General features: G+C 37.5%; 1 protein-coding gene across 2 annotated transcripts; it reads right to left on the reverse strand.

The window, feature by feature from the left end:
* Positions 1–3,139: 3,139 nt before the first annotated feature.
* Positions 3,140–17,285, reverse strand: vgll4a (vestigial-like family member 4a). Of its 2 annotated transcripts, none has more exons than XM_059333923.1 (6): positions 17,234–17,285; positions 12,875–13,025; positions 10,593–10,755; positions 9,378–9,603; positions 6,392–6,503; positions 3,140–5,509 (listed from the first exon to the last, which is right to left on the reverse strand). In XM_059333923.1, the coding sequence occupies exons 2-6, from the start codon at positions 12,954–12,956 to the stop codon at positions 5,310–5,312; spliced, it is 783 nt and encodes a 260-aa protein (XP_059189906.1). In that variant the 5' UTR covers positions 12,957–13,025; positions 17,234–17,285; the 3' UTR covers positions 3,140–5,309. The 2 variants fall into 2 exon arrangements, with proteins under 2 accessions (XP_059189906.1, XP_059189907.1); XM_059333924.1 differs by having other exon boundaries at positions 17,156–17,247.
* Between the last annotated feature and the right edge of the window lie 8,228 nt (positions 17,286–25,513).

The raw sequence follows: 25,513 nt of genomic DNA on the forward strand, positions 1-25,513 counted from the left end.
ATCTCAATATTTCCCCCCGTGTTTGCGACCTATAGTGAGGCTACGGCTACATTTTAGAAATGACGTGCTTGGTAATCGGGTGTGTTGGGCTGTCAGCTCAGGGTGCATGATCTTGCCAGCATGACTCAAGTCTGCCCGTGAGCTGCTTCCTGTGCCTGTGCATCTAATCCAGTTGCTTGTATGATCTATTTTAGATTCTTTTGCCCAAGGATGTGTGTGCATCCTCACAGCAGAGAGCCACAGAAATAAGAAAAAAAAAAAAAGAGGAGGGGGAATAGATAATGTTCAAATAATCTACAGGCAATCATGCAAATTCCCCAGACGTTGTGCACTCGGGGATGCTGTAGATAGAGGTGCAGGCTTGCATTCTATTCAGGCACAACAAATTTGGAATTATGCAAAGAATGAGATCTCCATCAGCCATTTGTACAGACTAACATGTAGGCAATATGTGAGCCAACATGTGTGACACTGCAAGGGCCACTTTTTCCATTTAGTCTGTAGTCAAATTGTGCATTTATCCAGTTGGATTAATTATAATCCCATACTGTGTCCAGAGTGAACCGTGTTAAGCCCTTCCCATTGGTTTGTTCCTTTTACACAAGCAAGAGCAAAATGGAGAAGACAGTGTTCAACATATGTGTGCCTTGACCGTGTCTGAAAGCAGCAGAGTCCATCCTGTTACAGCAATAACAGGAGGCAGTGACTGAGAGACCAGTCCTCCATCGCAAGCACAGATGTCATGCTCCTTGTGGCCTTCACACACTGAAGGGGCCAAGTCGAATTTGGCATGACCCTGATGTGTCATCTTGATTTAGACACTAGTTTTATGTCGCCCGCCAATGTGGCCTGATATCTAAGTGCGTGCAATTGTATGCCTTTGCGTGGATCTGCGATTGCCGTTTGCGCTAGCAGGAAAAATGTGGAACTCCTCTCCATAATCCCACAAGAGCAGGCTTCCTTGGAAGGCATGGTGCAGCAGAAGCAGGGGCATTGTGGTTGGTGAATGGCTGGGTCTAATCTCGTGGAGGCAGTGGTCTGTTGGAGGGGCTTTTGAGCAGATTTCAGCCTGAGGGTTGAGAGCATCAACAACCAAAAAGAAAAAAAAAATCTTTTCTAGTTTAAAGATTTGCGTTATGAATGGTGCTCAGCAAATTCAAATTAGACTAAGTGGAAGTATACTCATTTACATTTTCATTCAGCCTTAAAGGATTCTATTTATAGCTGGAAATTTAACTATGGGTATGCTAATCAGAGCCAATGTTTCCAATACATAAATACATACACAATGAAATATCAAAAAAAGATCCTTTAAGGCAAGAGTCTGGGATCTGAAGCCACGTTGGGTGACATCTACAATGTATTCTGCTCTCAGCATCACAGCAATGGTTCTTACCTATAGATTCTCTTTACATGCAAAGTGCATTTTCATTTTACTAACAGACACAGTGAAGAATTGCTGCATCCATATCAATCTTCCCAGAATGATGACGCTCATGTCTTTGTTTGATCTCCAGGGACTGGGAGAATTTTGGGGGCGCCTCTAGAGTGGTTTAACAGCGCCATCTGCTGGTTGGGAAGGAGAAGTCAGCTAATCTTTGATTAACTACAGCCTGGTCTCACAAGAATTATCAGCCATATTATCCCATTTCAATTATAACATAATAAAGTGGAGGCTAAATGCTTTCTAGGTCAATGCTCGAGTCTTAATCAAATAATTCTCAGCACTGACAATCTTCCCCTTTCCCTGCCAATTCTTCCAGCAGCAATTATCCATTCTTTTGTTACCATGACACCAAATCAACCAAACAACATCAATGACTGAGTCCAAAGAGGTTTCAACTGTAATGTCTGTGGGAAACGTCAGCTGCTTGTCGAAACCACGATGACTCTGTCATAGGATTTATTACACGCACACACACACACACACAGTAGAAATAGAAACATATTAAAGTTACAGCTGTTTTGAGACTATTTTGTCAACAGGGACTGGAAACATAAAAGTGTGAATCACAAGAACCAAATAACTGCATGAGCAAGACCTAAGGATAGAGACAAAGGTGAGTCATGACAATAATATTGCTAAAATTCCAGTATTTAACTTGAAAGATCAACAGTACCAGTTCCAGTTTCCTCTGCTTTAACTCAAAATGAAGCTGGTGACTGAAAAAACTACACAAACATCAATCACCGCCCTACACACTGTATTCACTGAGTTTAATCACATTTAAGTTCTACTGTACGACATTTGAACAATGTTAGTCCCTCTTAGACCAGGGGTCTCAAACTCAAATTACCTGGGGGCCGCAAAGACACCAAATGATGAAAAAATACATAGAATTACCAAAAAAAAACACAAAATTATTTAAAAAAAGACACAAAATGACCCAAAAAGACACAAAATGACCAAAAAACCCCACAAAAGTAGAAAAAAAGACACAAAATGATTTAAAAAAGACACAAAATGACCAAAGAAACACACAGAATTACCAAAAAAAGACACAAAATTATTAAAAAAAAGACACAAATACCAAAAAAAGAGACACAAAATTACCAAAATAAGTAATTAAAGGGACCTTCCACATTAAACTTTCATATCAAGGTGGGGGCCACAAAATATCGTCTTGAGGGCCGCAATTGGCCCACGGGCCGCGAGTTGAGACCCATGCTCTTAGACAAAGAGGCCTGTTGATAAATCACCTAATGTTGTAGTCGTGGAGGCACTTGTCCAATGAAAATAGAGAAGAAGCAATGGCTCCTGATTGCTTAGTTTAAAAAAAAAAAAGAAAAAACGAGTGCTCTAATCAGTGTGACCACCTCGTTATTGACTGAAGTATCTGCAACATTAAAGTGGCAACAAAGATGTCGAGCCACCAATATAGAAATACTATTGCACGATTTAAGAGATAAGCAAATAAAAACCCAACAATGCTTTTCATTTATCCATCCATCTCTTATCTAGCATAACTAAACTGGAATTAAAATGTTTTTTTTTCCTCAGTTGATGCTTTTCAATCTAGGCGGCCTAAGCAAAACTGTTTATACTGAAAACCTCTTGTTTGACATGCAAATAATACAATAAAGAGTATCTCATTTTGGAGTATGTCACATATTTGCAAAAAAATGACGCAACCAGAAATATGCATTTGCATTTGTGTTTATTTGGAAGAAGTTAAGTACAAAACAGTGGCATTTTCTTCCAGAGAAATAAGGACAAATGTGAACAAATGTTACTTTTTTTTCTATGTGGATGACACCTGAAGCAGGACCTTTCTGCAAACAGTCTTTGAGATACAGGTAGTCTAAATATAGCAATTAAATAACAATGGACTATTACCCCAAACATATTATTGAAAAATCTACTTGTGTCAAACAAGCAGTTTCCATGATAGTCCCTAAAATCCACTATGGTACACACAGAAAGCTAAACAAACTCTTTAAAACGGTTAGTACAGAAGTCTTTGACACTGCACCAAGAAAGTCTTTGATCAAAAGACTGTTGTGTTCCTGCACTTATCCATCATCTGACTTTTGTGGGAAAACTTTCAGAAAGATTTTTTTTTTAAAAAGCATGGTTAGAAGATAATGAGTATCCATGCTACGTATGAGTATACTACTCTGAATAGAAACAAAATATCTATGATCATTCCGCGCGGCGCAATGATAGTCTTATATGAGTAAAATAAAATATAAAGACAGGATATCGTATGTAACAACTTAAAAACTGCAGAATATTAATGCAAAAGTTTATGTTTCACAGACAGTTAATTGACATACAAAAAAAATATCTGAATTTACCATACCATAATCAGTGTTGACAAATAGGTTGCGCTACTTCTAATAATTTCAGAAGAGTGAGAAATTAAGTTAAACTCAACTGCACAAAAAAAAAAAAACTTTGTAACCCACGTGAACCTTTTCTCTTTAATAGAGGGAGATTCTTTGCAGCTCTTTCCATGACATCACCCTGATTAAAAAGGACAAACATATTTGTCATATTTGTGCCTGCTAAACACAACTAAGTGACTAATAAATGTCAGGCAGTCATGGTGGAATATTGATGCCTGCCCATGAGTTGCATGTGCATATAAATCTTAATTTCAAGAGAACTAAAACTGCTCCTCTGCTGTTTTCATTTAAAAATAAACAAATTAAAAGTTATAATTTTGTCGTCACCACGATTTGCCAAAAAGTCAACATGAAACTAACAGAATAAATAACGCCACTGCTAATAGACTGTTACTGAAGGTCAGATTTAGCTGTATTCAGTCATGTAGAAAGATATAGCATCCAGGTCCATGGAATAATATGCAATATAGCCTTTTAAACTGCATTCAGACAACCTTTCCAGAGGCTCTGATTTGTAGATGGATACTAGGATATGCACCTACATATAGTAATGAAAACCAGATACAAAAAATATATTGAGTACAACTGTACCAGCAGTGAGTATTTCTAAAATGTTACAGATAAAAAATAAATTCTGAGTAAATATATAGTATAGAATAAGGTGTGTAATAGAAACCAGCTATTTGGAAACATGCTTTCTAGTTAGTCACATCTATTATGATTGATATTAGTTTACTAAGTAATCAGCCACAGTGAGCATATAGACAGGAAACTAAAAATTATTCAGTTAACAGAGGATAAGTCCAGTTCAGGATCATAACAAAGATGCATGTCTTCAGAAAGAAGAGGGGGAACCAGAGCCTTAATTGCATTATCACAATTTCAAAACATAAAACGCATTCTTGAACACATCAGTTCCAACTGAAACAGGTAACCTGCTACCCTAAACGGTCAGAAACGTAAAAGAGCAAATGAGACCTGGCTGTCTTTTTCAAGTAATATAGATTAAAAAGCAGTGTGATTTTAGAATGAAAAACAATGAAGACCAGATCTATGGCTTATATATGTTGATGGGAAAGGCGAGGGGGGGATTTCTTTGGCTATCAAGACAGGTGAAACAGAACATGAGCCACTTTGTGAATCTCATTATCAATGCAAAATAAAATCTCTGATTGTACAGTTTCCACAATTTACATCGTCAACCCAACTGTGCAAGATTTATTTTGTCTTCCTCAATAAAAGAGACGTCTCCAATTTTTTTAGAATACAAATCTGAGCCGAGTGTTCTAATAAAAGGTCGACCTCGAGGTTCACAAGGAAAACAGCCTATGTGAGCACCATATGTCTTACATTGTTCTTGGCTAAAGAAAGTTGATGCTTGGCAAGAGATGACAGTGGGCAATCTCCACTCTCATATGTGAACACTAAGAAAGTGATTGTTATGTTTACTCCCCTCTGCTTCATGGATCTGCCTCTGACGGTTGGTGACCCCCATCCTTAGCCTTGATTTGGAGCCAGGCGTCTCCCAGCGCCTTGGCAAAGTGATCGTCCACTGAACCAGTGATGGACACTGAGTTGGACACGGGCTCTGCTTCTTTGTAGTTTTTTCCAAGGCTGCGACGGAAGTGCTCTTCAATCACAGGATCACATTCTGTGTTAGCTATTACGTGTGGAGGAAGGAGACCAAAAATCTGGTCACTACCAAGCATGTGAAGTATAAAAATATCATCCTGCTATAAATAGCCGTAGGATACATGCATGACAGAGCAGTAGTTCTCAACCTTTTTGAGTCGCGACCCCCAATTTAACATGCATGTTGTCCGCGACCCCCACTCACTGAACAGAATCTCACACGCACAGTTCAGATCACCCAAAAAAGAAACAAAATGACCAAAAAAGACACAAAATGACCACAAAATGACCAAAAAAGACACAAAATTACTAAAAAAGACACAAAATGACCAAAAAAAGGAAACAAAATGACCAAAAAAAGACACAAAATGACCAAAAAAAGACACAAAATTACTAAAAAAAAAAGAAAAGACACAAAATGACCAAAATAAGGAAACAAAATGACCAAAAAAAGACACAAAATGACCAAAAAAAGACACAAAATTACTAAAAAAAGACACAAAATGACCAAAATAAGGAAACAAAATGACCAAAAAAAGACACAAAATGACCAAAAAAAGACACAAAATTACTTTAAAAAAAAGACACAAAATGACCAAAAAAGACACAAAATTACTAAAAAAAGACACAAAATGACCAAAATAAGGAAACAAAATGACCAAAAAAAGACACAAAATGACCAAAAAAAGACACAAAATTACTAAAAAAAAAAGACACAAAATGACCAAAAAAAGACATTAAGTGACCAAAAAGACTAAAACACATGAACACTTTAACACAGTGGAGACAGAGCTGACTTACAAAATGATTTGGCGACCCCCAGAAATTATCTCGCGACCCCAATTGGGGTCCCGACCCCAAGGTTGAGAACAGCTGACATAGACAGTGTATAGTCATGACTGTGGCTTACCGTTGGTCTTCTGATCAGCAGGTGGACTGGGTGAACAGCCATTCATGTGGCAGTGCGACAGGTTACAATTGCGGTTGCTCGCAGGGGCACAGGTAATAACGGAGGGACGATTCTATAGGTGGAATAAATGCAAACAAATCAAATAACAGAGAAACAATACTATGTAGGAGTATGAATACTCCTTATGGATTTCCTCCAGAGACTCCTGTACTGCTCAGCATTTTGCATAACATTATACATATCCAGTTCCTACAACTTTTTGAGTGTAAAGCCAGGAACACGCCGGGCAGACTGTCGGGCATCGGGGACAGTCGGACAAAAATCGATAATAGGAATAGTCGAGAATGAATTCCATTGTCAACTTTTGTCGCCAGATGTGTTTTTCCAACAGAGTGAGGCATCTCACTTCATTACAATCTCTGCCGAGCGTGAGCAGTAACGTACAAAGAAATGGCGGCGTCCAACACAGCTACACGGACCAAAACTTAGAAAGTTTAGTTGCATTTTAGCCTGGATACGGCCAATAAAAAAATGACTTGCAAGGTTTGCAAAGCAGACCGGCAGCACCTCGGCGATGCACGAGCATTTAAATAGAAAGCACGTCGGGCAATTGAACCAAACGGAGTCTGACTCGCCTCGGAAAGATTCAAGTAACATTCAGCCGATACGTTTTGTTTATAAGCGCATTTTTTCGCTTTAAAAGAGAGCTTTAACGTTATGTCTGACGAACGTATTTTAGATTAAATGCATGCAATCTGAAGCAGAGAGCCAGCATGGAGCCTTTCTGCAGAAGAAGCAGATGTAATTATTAAAAAATTAATAATTATCCGATTAGTCGTTAGTTTGCAGCCCTAGTTTGGTGTGTTCATCTGCGTCGGGGAAGCGCGGAAGCTGTCGGGCCTCGTCGAGCCCGATTCGACATGATCAGTCGGGGATCGTCGGCCGTCGGGAGATTAGACTCCTCGGGTCCTCTGATTGGCTGTGTGCTAGCTATGGGCGGGTCTGATTGGCGGTGCTCTAGCAAAGCAGCGCGGTGTGTGGGAGGGGCGGAAGTGACGAGAGTAAACATAAACACATGGCATTGCGTCGTTTTAGAAATACCGCTCAGCTTTGTTTCCCATAACGTCTAAAACGTCTTCTCAAAACTAATAACAAGCTTAATGCTGTGTGCGCTTTGTTTTTAATCTCCATGGTTACTTCTATGGTTTCTCCGTTACGTCGTTTCCTGTTTTCCTGTTTTGGATTACAGTCACGAGACTAGCGCCACCCATTGTTAGCAAGATTTATTGCAGAACGTACAGGCTGCTGTGTAGTCTGCAGTTGTCGTGGCGATGTGTTTCACTGCTTTTTTTCACCCGACTGTGTCCGACAAGTCGACAGAATCGTCGGACAAGAGCTCATCGGGTCCCGTCGGGGCAGTGTTGGGGCCTTAAGCTGCATTTCAGCGTCCACACAATTAGTCGACTACGTAATGACAATGATTTTATTATAATTTATTAATTTAATATTTCATTTAATTTTTGATTACAATAAATTCGTTTCTCACTGTTGATGTACACGAAAATAGAATAGAACTGTATTTAAATAGGGAAGATACAATTTAACACAGTTACAATACAAAGTTTGCAACTGACGTGCTGTACAGAGAGTTTTATGAGAATTTAGTGTGTGAACATGTAAGGACACCCTTGTCACCCGAGGTTAATTTTGACATTTAATCCGATCTGGTGATTTAATTTTAAAAAGGAGAAAATGTTACCTTTGCAATCAGTGTAATCCTGTTACATTCACACATTTTCTGTATTGTTGCTTGTTTTGAAATGCAACTTTTAAACAAAGGTCAGTGTTGCAAAAAATACACACAGATATGCCAATAAAAATCAGAACAGTGGTACGTCCCATAGACAAATCTGATTTCTATAATTGAAATTATCAATATCAAAATATTTGTTTGCAGCTATATGTTTTGTTCACACTTCAATACAGATATGGACAGGTGCCAACTTGCTGCAGACCTTAGGACAGCAAGGAAATACTTGGTTGAACAACTGGAAAATGTCAAAAAGAGAAGATGTGTGCAACTGCTTATTGAAAGTAGAACCAAGGGTGGGAAATACAAGAGAGAAGCGTGAATAGGGATAATCTGTGTATTCTTTTATCAGATGCCTATTGTTAAAAGCTTATTTAAAGTTTAGTGCTTTCATTCTTCTGGGTTCGTACACTTTAGCAGTGGTCAAATTCAAGCATTTTTCAGGACTTTCAATGTCAATTTTCAAGCTTTTCCAGTATCTTTCCCCCTTTGTGAATTGCATGTTTTAGATGAGTACTTACATAATACAAGGGGGAGATTTCACTTAACCATACCAACAGAGATGGTATGACACTTTTAGGATTTTGGTTTTAGCATTTGGTTTGGTTTTAGCATTTCAGATAGGCTACTCATTATTTTTTACATTGAACATGTGATTATCTATAGCAGGGGTGTCAAACTCTGGCCCGCGGGCCAAATTTGGCCCGCAGTGTAATTTTATTTGGCCCGCGAGGCAATACCAAATTATTATATTATTATTGTAAATTAATGACATTGATGTGTTTTTTATTTGAAATTTGATTTTGCATGTCGGCACTATTTAGTTATATATTGTATGTTTATAAGTGTTGCTGGTTCCATATTTAATGTTAAAGCAAAACATGTTTGGTATATATGAAAAGGTTTATTTGTTCAATGTTGGCCCGCGATTTTATTCAAGTTTTAAATTTTGGCCAATTGTGTATTTGAGTTTGACACCCCTGATCTATAGTCTGTAGATGGATATAGTCAGATTGCAAGAGAAATACAGTAAGAATTTCAAGCATTTACAAGCACTTTATCCAAAATCCAAGCACTTTTTAAACCTTGAAAACACAACATTTAAATTCAAGTATTTTCAAGGATTTCAAGTTTCAAGTCAATTTCCTGTTCCATAAGTGTTAGAAGTTGACGTACCTGCTGCCGCTCTACAGTCCCACCAATGACAGACCTCTCTCTGGCCCCGACTCCCATGTTGTGGCTGCTTTTGGTCAGAGCCAGAGGCTGATCTACAGCATAGCTAGAAATGGAAGCATACAGGTGGTTTCCATGGAGGCCGTTGGAGGTGGAAGTAATGTGCTCCATAGGAGTGTGGCCGAGGCGCCAGTGCTCATTACGATTGTCTCCAGCAGAGGGACGGGCCCTGGATAAAAGAGAGTATAAAGTAAACATGTACCACTTACAGCTTTACTATAAAAAGTATTCATAGTCAAGTAACACACCAGCTGTCACATCTTATCTGTGAAAAGATGAATGCGCACAGAGTAAAGTGGAGTGGTGGTCTTGTTTGTCTTCTTTAGTGTGCAGCCTACTGGTCAGTGTGGGCATCTCTCAGAACTACTCTAGGCATGATTTCCCTCTTGCAGAGTTTGATGTGCTGGTAATCTAAGTAGTCTTGACACTTTACAGCCTCGAGGTGGTCTTTGGATTCCACAGATAATATTGTAAGGAGTTGATGTTCAGACTTTTGTTACATAATGTCAAACTGGGCTTTTTCAGGCCAAGAGGTTTGACTGCTGCTTCTTATTATTGCTCAATAACTACAATTTGTTACATCTATATTTAAATATGGTTCAAGTGCTATTGAGTCTGAAACATTATAAATGAAATTAGTGCAGGAGTCTTTGATTTCATCACAGTCAAAAGTTCTGATTTCTGGTGTGCAAGAACTTTATCATGGCTGTTTCCTTGTCCTAACAAAGTTTGAATTATGAGTCAAACAAATACAAACAAACTACTCTTCTGCCTTTTGTATATACTGATGTTCTTTTTTTTTTTTAACTTCTTAAGTGTCCTTGTTCTATTCTGCGTTTTTTTTTTTCTATTGTTGTTTTTATTTATGCTACCTCAGTATTTTATTCTATTGTATTTTATTGTACTTGAATACCGGACTGCTGTGACAACCGAATTTCCCTTCGGGGATGAATAAAGTTATCTATCTATCTATCTATCTATCTATCTATCTATCTATCTCTCTATCTATCTACAGTGTTTGTTAAGGAGAAGATAATCAGCAAATACCAATGTTAAGGTTTGGAATGGATTAATGAAAAAAGATCATGATTAAAAATTGCCTTGTGCTATCTAAAGTATTAGTTGGCATTACTTGCTTTTCATTTTAAAGACACTTACAGCTGAGTGGCAAACAATCTGCTCATTTTGGTCATGTGGTCATCGTCACAGTTGATCCGGTCGTCCATTTGTTCTTCGCCATACTTCCGTTTGCTTGGGCAGTGTGGAGGAGGCCCGCTCATGTTGGACATAGCAGTGGGCAGGGAGGGTGTCCTGGACTCATCTGTAGGAAAGAACACGTAAAATTTATGTTTGAGCTGATAACTCTACCTTGAACATAAACTAGTATAGTCTAATACAGTAGTTCTCAACCTTTTTGAGTCGCGACCCCCAATTAAACATGCATGTTGTCCGTGACCCCCACTCACTGAACACAATCTCACACGCACAGTTCAGATCACCCAAAAAAGAAACAAAACGACCAAAATAAGGAAAGAAAATGACCAAAAAAGACACGAATGGACCACAAAATGATCAAAAAAGACACAAATTGAGCAAAAAAGACACAAAATGACCAGAAAAGACACAAATTGACCAAAAAAGACACAAAATGACCTAAAAAGACACAAAATGACCCAAAAAAGAAACAAAATTACCAAAAAAGGACACAAAATGACTAAAAAAAAGACACAAAATGTCAAAAAAAAAAGAAACAAAATGACCAAAAAAAGACACAAAATGATCAAAAAAAGACACAAAATGACCAAAAAAGACACAAAGTGACAAAAAAAACCCACAATGACCAAATAAAAGACATCAAGTGACCAAAAAGACTAAAACACATGAACACTTTAACACAGTGGAGACAGAGCTGACTTCCAAAATGATTTGGCGACCCCCAGGAATCATCTCGCGACCCCAATTGGGGTCCCGACCCCAAGGTTGAGAATAGCTGGTCTAATACATCTACATTTATTGCATCATGTTCACTGAATTAATATAACTCTGCCATGGCATGCATTCAAGCAATCACTGCTAAAGGAGATTTACATTTTCAATAAACCAACTGTTGACCTGCAAAGAATAAAGCAGAAAACGTATCAATTAAGCCCATTCTGCATATTCATGTCATCTTAAACATGTAAGGGCGGGCAGCGAAACTGGTATACAGATAACCCCACTGACACCCCAAATACGGAAAAGTGTGGACTTTTCTTTAGAGATGGAATTGATGTTTGAAGGCAGCTTTGATTGAAGTGGTCAAGTGATCAATGAAGGAGGGACTTGTTCCCTTCTAATAATCACCTCCGAAAATTGACAGTTCCTTGACAAAACTGTGTCTAAACTAGTCTAAAGATCTTTAGGGTGTATTGCCTCTTCATAGGCAGGGATAGCCTAAAGAGTCTTATATCTGACCCACTTCGTTTGTAGTTTTTGCTGTTATTGTTCTAAGTTATGAACAAATCTTCATGGTTACTTAAAGCTAGTTTCTAACATGCTAATTAAGAGCGTTTGAGGAAAGGACGGATAGTGTCATTTATGGTAGTATTTCCGGTTTTAAAGGTGCAACGTTGATCGTATGAGTGTCAATCATCTCAATATTAAGCTAAACATAAACAAAGGCCACTATCCACACTTGACAATGTTAAAACATGCAAACTTAGCAATATCTTCCGACATAAGGTTGTGTACTTGACTCATAGTGTTGGTAAAAAGTAAGCAGTGTTGGAAAGTAACTAAGTACATTTACTCAAGTACTGTACTTAAGTACAATTTTGAGGTACTTGTACTTTACTTGAGTATTTCCATTTTATGTAACTTTATACTTCTACTCCACTACATTTAGAAGCAAATATTGTACTTTTTACTCCACTACATTTAGCTGACAGCTTTAGTTACTTTTCAGATTCAACATAAAAATACCATACATTTAATATGATTACACATTTATAAAACATAACAGTGTATTAAGTGGTTAACATTAGTCCTATCTGGACAACATTAAAATGCTACTTATATAAATGCATCAATATAAATAATCTATTATTATATTTAGAACATATAAAACAATCTGAGTGGGTCCATTCTGCATAACGAGTACTTTTACTTTTGGTACTTTAAGTACATTTTGATGCTGATACTTTTGTGCTTTTACTTGAGTAAGTTTCGAATGCAGGACTTTTACTTGTAGTGGAGTAATTTCACAGTGTTTTATTAGTACTTTTACTTAAGTAAGGGATTCTAATACTTCTTCCACCACTGAAAGTAAGTCAGGCGCAAACCAAAACACTGAGAAATGAATGTTTGTCAGTAGGGAAACTAAAACATGTTAGTTCCACGAATAAGTTCAAGACTGTTAAGTATAAAGACGCATTAAAACACGTAATTAATGTCAAACTAACCTTCGTAGTGCAGTCTCCCGATGTTATTGTTCATCTTGTCCAGGAACTGAGAGTTCAACAGGTCCATTCTAGTGAAGAGCATTTACACCAACAGGCTCGTTGCTAACATCAATGTTAGCAAGATAGACCAGCAGCAAAAGAAAGTTGTATTCTGGACAAGAGACATGTTGGAGAAAATCAGACCGAAAAACGGGAATGTAACGTTCGCTTAACCCTCCTGTTGTCCTCGGGTCAAGGAAGGAAGAAGAGGGAGGATGCAAAGGGAAGTAAAAAAGGATGGAGGAAAGAAGGAAGGAAGGAAAGAAAGAAGGATAGAGGAAGGAAAGAAGAGAGGAGGAAAAGGAGAAAGAATGGAAAGGAGAGAGAAAGGAAGGAGGATGGAGGAAAGAAAGGGGAGGAGGAGAAGAAAGGAAGGAAAAAATAAAGAACGGGGGAGAAAAGGAGGGAGGCAGGAAGGAAAGAGGGCAGAAAGGAAGGAGGAAGGAAAGAAAGAAAGAAGGAAGGAGGGAGAAAAGGAGGGAGGCAGGAAGGAAAGAGGGCAGAAAGGAGGGAGGAAGGAAGGAAAGAGGGCAGAAAGGAAGGAGGAAAGAAAGAAAGGAGGGAAGGAAAGGGAAGAAGAAAGGAGGATAGAGGAAGGAATGGAGGCGGGAGGGATGAAAGAAGGAAGGAAGGAGGAAAGGAGAGGAAATCAGGAGGAAGGAAAGAAGAGAGAAAGTAAAGGAGATAGCGGAAGGAGGAAAGAAAAGAAGGGAAGGAGGGAGGAAAGGAAGGAAAGAAAGAAAGGAGGGCGAGGGAAGGAAAGAAGGAAGGAGGATAGAGGAGGAAGGAAAGAAGGAAGGAAGGAGGAAAGGAGAGGAAATCAGGAGGAAGGAAAGAAGAGAGAAAGTAAAGGAGATAGCGGAAGGAGGAAAGAAAAGAAGGGAAGGAGGGAGGAAAGGAAGGAAAGAAAGAAAGGAGGGCGAGGGAAGGAAAGAAGGAAGGAGGATAGAGGAGGAAGGAAAGAAGGAAGGAAGGAGGAAAGGAGAGGAAATCAGGAGGAAGGAAAGAAGAGAGAAAGTAAAGGAGATAGCGGAAGGAGGAAAGAAAAGAAGGGAAGGAGGGAGGAAAGGAAGGAAAGAAAGAAAGGAGGGCGAGGGAAGGAAAGAAGGAAGGAGGATAGAGGAGGAAGGAAAGAAGGAAGGAAGGAGGAAAGGAGAGGAAATCAGGAGGAAGGAAAGAAGAGAGAAAGGAAAGGAGATAGCGGAAGGAGGAAAGAAAAGAAGGGAAGGAGGGAGGAAAGGAAGGAAAGAAAGAAAGGAGGGCGAGGTAAGGAAAGAAGGAAGGAGGATAGAGGAGGAAGGAAAGAAGGAAGGAAGGAGGAAAGAAGAGGAAATCAGGAGGAAGGAAAGAAGAGAGAAAGTAAAGGAGATAGCGGAAGGAGGAAAGAAAAGAAGGGAAGGAGGGAGGAAAGGAAGGAAAGAAAGAAAGGAGGGCGAGGGAAGGAAAGAAGGAAGGAGGATAGAGGAGGAAGGAAAGAAGGAAGGAAGGAGGAAAGAAGAGGAAATCAGGAGGAAGGAAAGAAGAGAGAAAGTAAAGGAGATAGCGGAAGGAGGAAAGAAAAGAAGGGAAGGAGGGAGGAAAGGAAGGAAAGAAAGAAAGGAGGGCGAGGGAAGGAAAGAAGGAAGGAGGATAGAGGAGGAAGGAAAGAAGGAAGGAAGGAGGAAAGGAGAGGAAATCAGGAGGAAGGAAAGAAGAGAGAAAGTAAAGGAGATAGCGGAAGGAGGAAAGAAAAGAAGGGAAGGAGGGAGGAAAGGAAGGAAAGAAAGAAAGGAGGGCGAGGGAAGGAAAGAAGGAAGGAGGATAGAGGAGGAAGGAAAGAAGGAAGGAAGGAGGAAAGGAGAGGAAATCAGGAGGAAGGAAAGAAGAGAGAAAGTAAAGGAGATAGCGGAAGGAGGAAAGAAAAGAAGGGAAGGAGGGAGGAAAGGAAGGAAAGAAAGAAAGGAGGGCGAGGGAAGGAAAGAAGGAAGGAGGATAGAGGAGGAAGGAAAGAAGGAAGGAAGGAGGAAAGGAGAGGAAATCAGGAGGAAGGAAAGAAGAGAGAAAGGAAAGGAGATAGCGGAAGGAGGAAAGAAAAGAAGGGAAGGAGGGAGGAAAGGAAGGAAAGAAAGAAAGGAGGGCGAGGTAAGGAAAGAAGGAAGGAGGATAGAGGAGGAAGGAAAGAAGGAAGGAAGGAGGAAAGAAGAGGAAATCAGGAGGAAGGAAAGAAGAGAGAAAGTAAAGGAGATAGCGGAAGGAGGAAAGAAAAGAAGGGAAGGAGGGAGGAAAGGAAGGAAAGAAAGAAAGGAGGGCGAGGGAAGGAAAGAAGGAAGGAGGATAGAGGAGGAAGGAAAGAAGGAAGGAAGGAGGAAAGAAGAGGAAATCAGGAGGAAGGAAAGAAGAGAGAAAGTAAAGGAGATAGCGGAAGGAGGAAAGAAAAGAAGGGAAGGAGGGAGGAAAGGAAGGAAAGAAAGAAAGGAGGGCGAGGGAAGGAAAGAAGGAAGGAGGATAGAGGAGGAAGGAAAGAAGGAAGGAAGGAGGAAAGGAGAGGAAATCAGGAGGAAGGAAAGAAGAGAGAAAGTAAAGGAGATAGCGGAAGGAGGAAAGAAAAGAAGGGAAGGAGGGAGGAAAGGAAGGAAAGAAAGAAAGGAGGACGAGGGAAGGAAAGAAGGAAGGAGGATAGAGGAGGAAGGAAAGAAGGAAGGAAGGAGGAAAGAAGAGGAAATCAGGAGGAAGGAAAGAAGAGAGAAAGTAAAGGAGATAGCGGAAGGAGGAAAGAAAAGAAGGGAAGGAGGGAGGAAAGGAAGGAAAGAAAGAAAGGAGGGCGAGGGAAGGAAAGAAGGAAGGAGGATAGAGGAGGAAGGAAAGAAGGAAGGAAGGAAGGAGGAAAGGAGAGGAAATCAGGAGGAAGGAAAGAAGAGAGAAAGTAAAGGAGATAGCGGAAGGAGGAAAGAAAAGAAGGGAAGGAGGGAGGAAAGGAAGGAAAGAAAGAAAGGAGGGCGAGGGAAGGAAAGAAGGAAGGAGGATAGAGGAGGAAGGAAAGAAGGAAGGAAGGAGGAAAGGAGAGGAAATCAGGAGGAAGGAAAGAAGAGAGAAAGTAAAGGAGATAGCGGAAGGAGGAAAGAAAAGAAGGGAAGGAGGGAGGAAAGGAAGGAAAGAAAGAAAGGAGGGCGAGGGAAGGAAAGAAGGAAGGAGGATAGAGGAGGAAGGAAAGAAGGAAGGAAGGAGGAAAGAAGAGGAAATCAGGAGGAAGGAAAGAAGAGAGAAAGTAAAGGAGATAGCGGAAGGAGGAAAGAAAAGAAGGGAAGGAGGGAGGAAAGGAAGGAAAGAAAGAAAGGAGGGCGAGGGAAGGAAAGAAGGAAGGAGGATAGAGGAGGAAGGAAAGAAGGAAGGAAGGAGGAAAGGAGAGGAAATCAGGAGGAAGGAAAGAAGAGAGAAAGTAAAGGAGATAGCGGAAGGAGGAAAGAAAAGAAGGGAAGGAGGGAGGAAAGGAAGGAAAGAAAGAAAGGAGGGCGAGGGAAGGAAAGAAGGAAGGAGGATAGAGGAGGAAGGAAAGAAGGAAGGAAGGAGGAAAGGAGAGGAAATCAGGAGGAAGGAAAGAAGAGAGAAAGTAAAGGAGATAGCGGAAGGAGGAAAGAAAAGAAGGGAAGGAGGGAGGAAAGGAAGGAAAGAAAGAAAGGAGGGCGAGGGAAGGAAAGAAGGAAGGAGGATAGAGGAGGAAGGAAAGAAGGAAGGAAGGAGGAAAGAAGAGAGGAAGGCAGGAGGAGGGAGGAAAGAAGGAATAGTCAAAACAGATCGGGTCAATTTGACCCGGAAGGACGACAGGAGGGTTAAATATAAATTGACTGTGTTCCCCTGAGGCTAGCAGCTAGCATGCTAACGATCGGTCTCCTGACGTTGACGTGAGCTAATCCAAGGCTAGCAGTAGCTAACGTTAACACGTAGGCTCAGCCGCTACAATGCTAAGCTAAGCTAACTTTTACTACTACGTGAAATAGTTAGATGGGAAAGTTACAATCGCTGATAGTGATTGTAAACATTACAGTCGTTTGACATATATTGTTATAGCAGTTGCTAAATGTTATCTTAGCTGTAGAAGCTAACGACGCTACTTTATCTATAGCTTAAACTAATGTTAGCATTAGCATTAGAAGCTAAGCTAATCCCCAACTTTGTTGTTAGTTAGCAGAAAGGTCCCGGATTCAGCTAGCAAAACGGAATAAACGTTGATTTAACGGCACATTTAGCTCATCACTGGCAACTTACTTTACTTTACAATCAGTGGGTTTGTTCCCCAAAAGAGAATTTAAAAGCAGCGTAACTTTTAAAGGGAATGTTACTCACTTCATCGACAAAATCAGCTTTCCAGCCGCAGCATCACAATGGCTAGCCCCAGCTTTTTTTTTTTTTTTTTTTTTTTTTTTTTTTTAAATAAACTTTATTAAGGCAGTTGGGTGTAATACAAAAAAATACATCAGAACGTCGCCAGGGGGTTTCAATAAATCATAAAGAGGTTGTCATACAAAAATATTATAAAAATTACAAATATTCAGAGTTTTAGCAGCTTTCAAATTAGTAGAGTCTTTAATAGAATTAATATACTGCTTGGTTTCACTTATAAATATAGAAAAGAGGGGATTTTTTTTTGTGTATCGAGATTTATGTATGTGATATTTTGCCAATAGTATAATTAGATTTATAATGTAATATTGATTTTTTTTTTGTGTATGGGAAGTCAGTGAAACCAAACAGTATATTTTCAAAACAAAGGGACAAATTAGGTTCAATTGAAAAAAAAAGGAAGTTACAAATATCTTTCCAGAACTTAGACGAAAAAGGGCAAGACCAAAATAAATGAAAAATACTTTCAGGGTGCCCTTCACAAAAAAAGCAATTCAAATCTAAATCTTTTTTAAAACGTTGAAGAAAAATTTTAGTGGGGTAGATTCTGTGAATTATTTTAAAAGAAATTTCTTTGATCTTATTGTTGACTATATATTTTGCTGGCAAATTCCAAATCTTCTCCCAATTAAGGTTATCAATAAAATTATTCCAATAAGCAATGATGTAGGGGGTTTCCCACCACACTAGTCTTCAAACAAAAGAGAGCTGAGCGGCCCTAGCGGACAAGAGGCGAATGGGGACCATGTTACTGTGTTTAGCAGGGGTCTCAAACTCAAATTACCTGGGGGCCGCTGGAAGCAGTATCAAAATGACCGAAAAAAGACACAAAATTACAGAAAAAAACCTAAATTACTTAACCCTATAAAGCCTGAACCATGAAATAATTGCCAGAAAATTCAATTTTTGTAAAAACTGAGTGCTTATTAACCTGCTGACGAATTTTAAGAAATAAATAAATTGCATATATGAATTCTAATTTGTATCATATTTGATACATCAGGTCTTTTTGTGCATTTTGTTGCTCACAGTTTGTTTTTCTCGAACTAAAAAAAACATATAAAACCTAAAATTTTTAACCTATTAAGACTTTGACTTTTCCTTTTTCCTCAAACATGCAAAATACATATTTTTTCCATATAACACAACATCATACATCTGCAGATATGACGTTTTTTAATGCAGCAATGACTGATCCATTCTTGGAACCTGCATATCATTTTTGCTACATCTGGTATTTTTGTGCAATTTGTTGCTCAGTTTGTTTATCTTCAACACATGTATACATCAGGTTTTTGATGATGTAGAAGTCTCAAAAATAACTGTATCTAATATGATACAATTGCCTTTATAGGGTTAAAAAAGACAAAAATTGACCAAAAAGACACAAAATTACAAAAAAAAAAGACACAAAATAACAGAAAAAACTAAATTACTTTAAAAAGACACAAAATGAGTAAAAAAGACACAAAATGAGCAAAAAAAAATACAGAAAATTACTAAAAAAAGACACAAAATTATTATTTTTTTAAAAGACACAAATGACAAAAAAACACAAAATGACCAAAAAAGACACAAAATTAAACAAAAAGACACAAAATAACAGAAAAAACTAAATTAGCCTACTTTAAAAAGACACAAAATGAGTAAAAAAAGACACAAAATGAGCAAAAAAATACAGAAAATTACTAAAAAAAGACACAAAATTATTATTTTTTTAAAAGACACAAATGACAAAAAAACACAAAATGACCAAAAAAGACCCAAAATTAAACAAAAAGACACAAAATTACCAAAAAAAGACACAAAATGACTAAAAAAAGTAATTAAAGGGACCTTCCACACACAACACGGTAAAGTGCCATTCATATAAAACTCACATTAAACTTTCATATCAAGGTGGGGGCCACAAAATATCGTCACGAGGGCCGCAATTGGCCCGCGGGCCGCAAGTTTGAGACCCATGGTGTTTAGGGATCTGCTCGACACAAAAAGGTTTGTTGCCATCTTGGTATTCAGATGAAATGTGCATTTATTCTGTATAAATGCTGTGATTTGCTATGAAACATATGGGGGTATGCCTTTCATAAGTAAAACCGTTCATATTAACAATATACTGCACAGAACAGAACTGCAGAAGTTGGCAAATGCTTAACCCTCTGGAGTCCATCTATTTATTGAAAATACACATGTTTTATTTACAGTAATAACTTTATTTATATATGATATGTAGACAAGCTGAGAAAGCCAGTTGAAAGTTCAATCATAGGAGCTTTCACAGTGTGCCATTTATGTTTTTAGACTATTTTTAACCCTATAAAGCCAAGTGTATCATATTTGATTTAAAAATGTTGGGTTTTATATGTTTTTGTTAGTTCAAGAAAAACAAACTGTGAGCAACAAATTGCACAAAAAGAACTGATGTATCAAATATGATACAAATTAAAATTATATATGCCTATTGTTTTTAGATTTTTTTTAAATGATCTGTCAGCAGGTTCAATAAACACTCCAGTTTAAAAAAAAAAAAAGAATTTTGTGGCAATTATTTAATGGTTCAGGCTTTATAGGGTTAAATGTAAATTTTCTTTCTACAATGAAAACTATTACTATTTTTAATTTACATGCAAATAGACTGTTTTGTAGTTTTATTTTTTCTGCTGTTTTTGTGTGTATAAATGGTAAAAAGGGAAAAAAAAGAAGGTACAATTCCAAAGACACCTGTGCATTTTGTTTGTATTTTCGGTTCCTGGCAGCTTTATACTTTGTTAATTAAAATGAAATGAAAAATCTGACTGATAGCCAAGTTTGTGTGGAGAACAAGGAGCCATGCATGTGATGTAAGGACAGACTGGAAGATGTTAACAGAGACAGAAATGAATGCATAGGAAGTTGACAAATTTGGAACAAAATCTCCAGGACTTCAGAGGTTTAACATAACAAATTTTGACCCCAAAGTCCTTATCGACCAGAAAAAGAATGTTGGTTTTTTTACTTTAAAATTACATGTATAAAATTACAAATACAAACATTTCTCTGAGCAGATGTAAATACCAAAAATGTTTAATTTATGTCTAACAAAGGTGGGACAAAGTACTTGTTTTGTCAGTCACTCAATTAGGTAAGCCTCTGCACTCAAGTCTTGAGTCAAGTCACATGTCACGACAGGCAAATGTCATGTCATGTCATGTCCTCAGGCAAGTTGCAAGTCCTAAATTGAGTTTTGAGCATAGACTGTATGGTTTGGAGTCCTAAATCAGTCATAATGTGCTCTGCATATAATACAATTCAATTTTAACAGTAATACTGTATTACATTTAAAGAAATCATGATTGCTTTTTACAAGATTAGCCCCATCCACTGCTGTTTTTGACTTGACTTTTTAACGCATAAGAACCCACGGTGACACGGGTGTCACAAACATTTTATATGTTCTAGTAATGTTCATGTATGTTTTCTCAAGTACATAAGTGTGTTTTTCAGTGTATTACAGCTACAGTAGCTTGTTGAGAAGCCGTCAAATGAGGTAGTGTTATTTATATTTACTTATTATTGATTTATTATTACTTATTATTGTTACTTAAAACAAATCTGAAATGGAATTTATTGTCTAACAGCACTATTAATGTCACAATTTTGATATATGTTGTGGAGATGCAAAGAAAAAGGCAAGTTTGTGTTTCTGTAAGCAGAAAAGGTGTTGAGTTTATTCATTTAAAAATAAGAAATATCATAAACATAAATTCCATAAACGCCCAATGTAACGTATATGTCACATCACAGATCTTTGACATTTAGGGGTAGTATTTTTTAAAAATTTTTATAAACATCATAAATGTGTTCTATATGGTCCACTTGGTCTATAGTGTATCCTGCATAATGTTCCTTTAAAGATAACTGGGTCTGGGTTCTTATGGGTTAAAATCACAAATATATGTTAGTCATTTTTGTCAAATTTGTCAGACAGACAAAATGCCTGGCACATTTACATTTGGTAGATAAAAAATCTGATCCAATTGAATTTGTAACTGGATAGCCACCTGGCACAGCTTGGGGCAAGGTAACAAGTATTTTCAAGTCAAAAGGTTCAAATCCAAATTATGTCATGTGCCATTGGTGCTACAGCTCATGTTGAGTTGCAGTATTTTTTCTTTTCCTTGTGTTGTTGTTTCTTCTCCTTGTGTTGTTGTTTCTTTTCCTTGTGTTGTTGTTTCTTTTCCTTGTGTTGTTGTTCTTTTCCTTGTCTTGTTGTTCTTTTCCTTGTCTTGTTGTTTCTTTTCCTTGTGTTGTTGTTTCTTTTCCTTGTGTTGTTGTTCTTTTCCTTGTGTTGTGTTCTTTTCCTTGTGTTGTTGTTTCTTTTCCTTGTGTTGTTGTTTCTTTTCCTTGTGTTGTGTTCTTTTCCTTGTGTTGTGTTCTTTTCCTTGTGTTGTTGTTCTTTTCCTTGTGTTGTTGTTTCTTTTCCTTGTGTTGTTGTTTCTTTTCCTTGTGTTGTTGTTTCTTCTCCTTGTGTTGTTGTTCTTCTCCTTGTGTTGTTGTTCTTTTCCTTGTGTTGTTGTTTCTTTTCCTTGTGTTGTTGTTTCTTTTCCTTGTGTTGTTGTTTCTTTTCCTTGTGTTGTTGTTTCTTTTCCTTGTGTTGTTGTTTCTTTTCCTTGTGTTGTTGTTTCTTTTCCTTGTGTTGTCGTTTATTTTCCTTGTGTTGTTGTTTCTTTTCCTTGTGTTGTTGTTCTTTTCCTTGTGTTGTTGTTCTTTTCCTTGTGTTGTTGTTTCTTTTCCTTGTGTTGTTGTTTCTTTTCCTTGTGTTGTTGTTTCTTTTCCTTGTGTTGTTGTTTCTTCTCCTTTCATATGTATGTGTGCGTGTGTTTGGGTATGTATCCAAATGTGGGCGTGTGTGTGTATGTATAATTTCGCTGTATAGGTAAATTATATTTATGTTTATGTAATACAAGACATGTTTAGACAAGGATTTTAACTTGTCATATTTAAGGAGAGGGGGTGGGAGTTTATAAGTTTTACTTCTTCTCACTCCTTTTCGAATATGTATTCTGTCATGTTAAATGTTTTGTCTGACTCTTTTTTTATTTTATTATTATTTGTTTTCATATTCGAAATAAACTTAAATCAAATAAAAAAAAATCAAATCAAATCAAATTTTTATTTTGTCTAAAGTCATTACATATGTGACTCGAGTTTGACCTTTGACCTTTCTCCTCTGATCATTGTGATGACTTTGTTGCATATTTCACCATCTCCCATCACTGTACTGTTGGATCTTTATATCTACACACATCTGACTTATCCTTTCAGCAGAGTGGGGGTTGGTTGGTTTTAATGTTCACCACACCAGCCATTCTCAACCTTGGGGTTGGGACCCCAGTTGGGGTCGCGAGATGATTTCTGGGGGTCGCCAAATCATTTTGGAAGTCAGCTCTGTCTCCACTGTGTTAAAGTGTTCATGTGTTTTAGTCTTTTTGGTAATTTTGTGTCTTTTTTGGTAATTTTGTGTCTTTTTTTTGGTAATTTTGTGTCTTTTTTTGGTAATTTTATTTCCTTTTTTTGGTCAATTTGTGTCTTTTTTGGTAATTTTGTGTCTTTTTTTTGGTAATTTTGTGTCTTTTTTTGGTAATTTTGTTTCCTTTTTTTGGTCAATTTGTGTATTTTTATAGTAATTTTGTGTCTTTTTTATCATTTTGTAGTCAATTTGTGTCTTTTTTAGTCATTTTGTGTCTTTTTTGGTCATTTTGTGTCTTTTTTTATCATTTTGTGGTCAATTTGTGCCTTTTTGGTCATTTTGTGTCTTTTTTTGGTCATTTTATGTCTTTTTTAAATCCTTTTGTGGTCAATTTGTACCTTTTTTTGGTAATTTTTTGTTAATTTTGTGTCTTTTATTGGTCATTTCGTGTCTTTTTTGGTCAATTTGTGTCTTTTTTTGGTCATTTTGTGTCTTTTGGGTGATCTGAACTGTGCGTGTGAGATTGTGTTCAGTGAGCGGGGATCGCGGACAACATGCATGTTAAATTGGGGGTTGCGACTCAAAAAGGTTGAGAACTACTACACTACACCACTTCCACCAGCTGATGTCAGCCTTGTATCCATGAATAACATTCAGTGCAGGTTGCAGATATTCTTAAGCCAATATACAAGTACAATTTTAGACTCTCCTTATTATTGCCTGTCATGACCAATATTTTTTTTTTTAAAGAGAGACACCCAGATCCTGTTTCCATGGATATTCAGGCATAAGAAGGCTTGAACTCCAACTTTATCCTGTGCTAACATTATTTATGTATCACAAAATCACATCATCATTTGCCTCAACATGTTTTACAATCTATACAACAGCCTCTGCCATTGGATCCTAGACTGAATTAAGTAAAGAAAATCACATACTTCAACAGGAAAAAATACAATAATTATGCACCAGATGTTGTGAATAAAGACAATGTGACAGTAAAATTACAATATGGAGAAACAGAATGACACTATTAAAGAGCAAACAGACAAGCTATAATTAGAGATGGAGTTTGTCACTGTCATTGATTCAAATAAATACTATTCAGCTCAGCTTTGAGATGATTTACTGTTTTATTACACATTTCTCTTCTGTCCCATTTGCGAGAAACATTTTGCCCAATCTTAAAATTTGTGTGTGTGTGTGTGTGTGTGTCTCTGTATATATATACACATACAAGATATTCCTTTATATATATGTGTATACATATGTGTGTGTGTGTATATATATATATATATATATCTTAGATAATATCCTCGGGGATAAATAAAGTAATTTTGATTTGATTTGATTTGATAGCTAGGACACATTTAAATGGATAAAACAAATCCAAGGATATATTTTGTAGATAGCTCATTCTATTTCAGCTCCATGTGTCCTTGCTATGACCAAATATTGGTCATTTATTTAAAACGCACCAGTTAATTAGAAATGTATTATTTTATATAGCTTATGTGCTAGTAGCACATTTGATTTAATCATCTATTATCCAAGTGCAGCACTGGGCAGTGGGTTTATTCAAAGATCAGCAGTTAACTAGTGATGCAGATTTCAATAGCATGAATGCACCAATCAACAAGTTATTTTAGCTTTATGGTAGCTGCTAAAAAATATTAATGATTTTCACTTCACTGTCCATGTTTGTGTGTTTCAGATTCAAACTGGGCAGCTCCATGACAAGATGGTGAGTGAGTTATTGGTGACTTATTGATTTATTGACTTGTTTCCTGTGCACTTTCAAAATACCTGTTTATTACCAGTACTGTGATTTTCAATGGTATCAGCGCTTCAGTTCATTCTAGATTTCTTGCACATAGACCTATTGAAACATGTCAAAACAGCCGATTCATGTAATACAAGTAGGAGAATCAGTGGCAGTTGTTTGCATTTTTTTTTGTTGCTAAATTTGTGATTATTTTTTAAAATATATGCTTTTCAGCATATTTAATGTAAACTTACACATATTTTAGAACAAAAATACTAGGTGTGATAGTAAATGTATTTGGTGCTAATTTAGGCATTTAGATTTTTTATGTGTATATGAATAGTTAGAAAAATTGCATGAGGAAACCTTGAAAATTGATAATCTGAAATCAAGCATAAAACCATTTACCAATATAGAAAATAATCAATTATTTTAACAATTTGTAATTACACATAATGATAAACTGTGCCATACTGGACATATGCTGTCTAATTAAGTCTAATAGAACAGGGAGGTGAAGCATGTCTTGTAGAATATTATAATAAGTAAAATAAGTAGCTTTATAAGGATTGATAAATCAATTAAGAGAGAGGCTTTACTGTTTGTCTCAGGGGACTGCTGCTGACGCTTTCCCTCTCAGTCAACATTGCCCACTAGTCCAAACAGCCATTTTAGATTTCATGGCTTCATTTCACATATACAGCAATGCAGTGCAGGGACAGAGGGTTAAGACAACACACGGAGCAGAGGGAGCTGGAGGAGGGCAATTATGATGCAGTACCCGCTACACCCTCGTGTAGTTGCACTGGAAACCCTCGATTTTAAATGCTGTGGTTCAAAAAAGCATGATGCCTGTGAGGCAGCAGAAAATGGGGGAGGGGTAGAGAAGGCAGGCACACCAGTGTGTGAGAGTGGAGTGAGGACAGAGCGAGAGGAGGAAGGAGAGCATCGTTTGCAATGGTTGAGGAGAGCAGGGTGAGGGGATTGGCTGAGGGAGAGTGTCGCGTCA

Source organism: Centropristis striata, chromosome 5 (assembly GCF_030273125.1).
Source record: "Centropristis striata isolate RG_2023a ecotype Rhode Island chromosome 5, C.striata_1.0, whole genome shotgun sequence".
NCBI classification, from domain to species: domain Eukaryota; kingdom Metazoa; phylum Chordata; class Actinopteri; order Perciformes; family Serranidae; genus Centropristis; species Centropristis striata.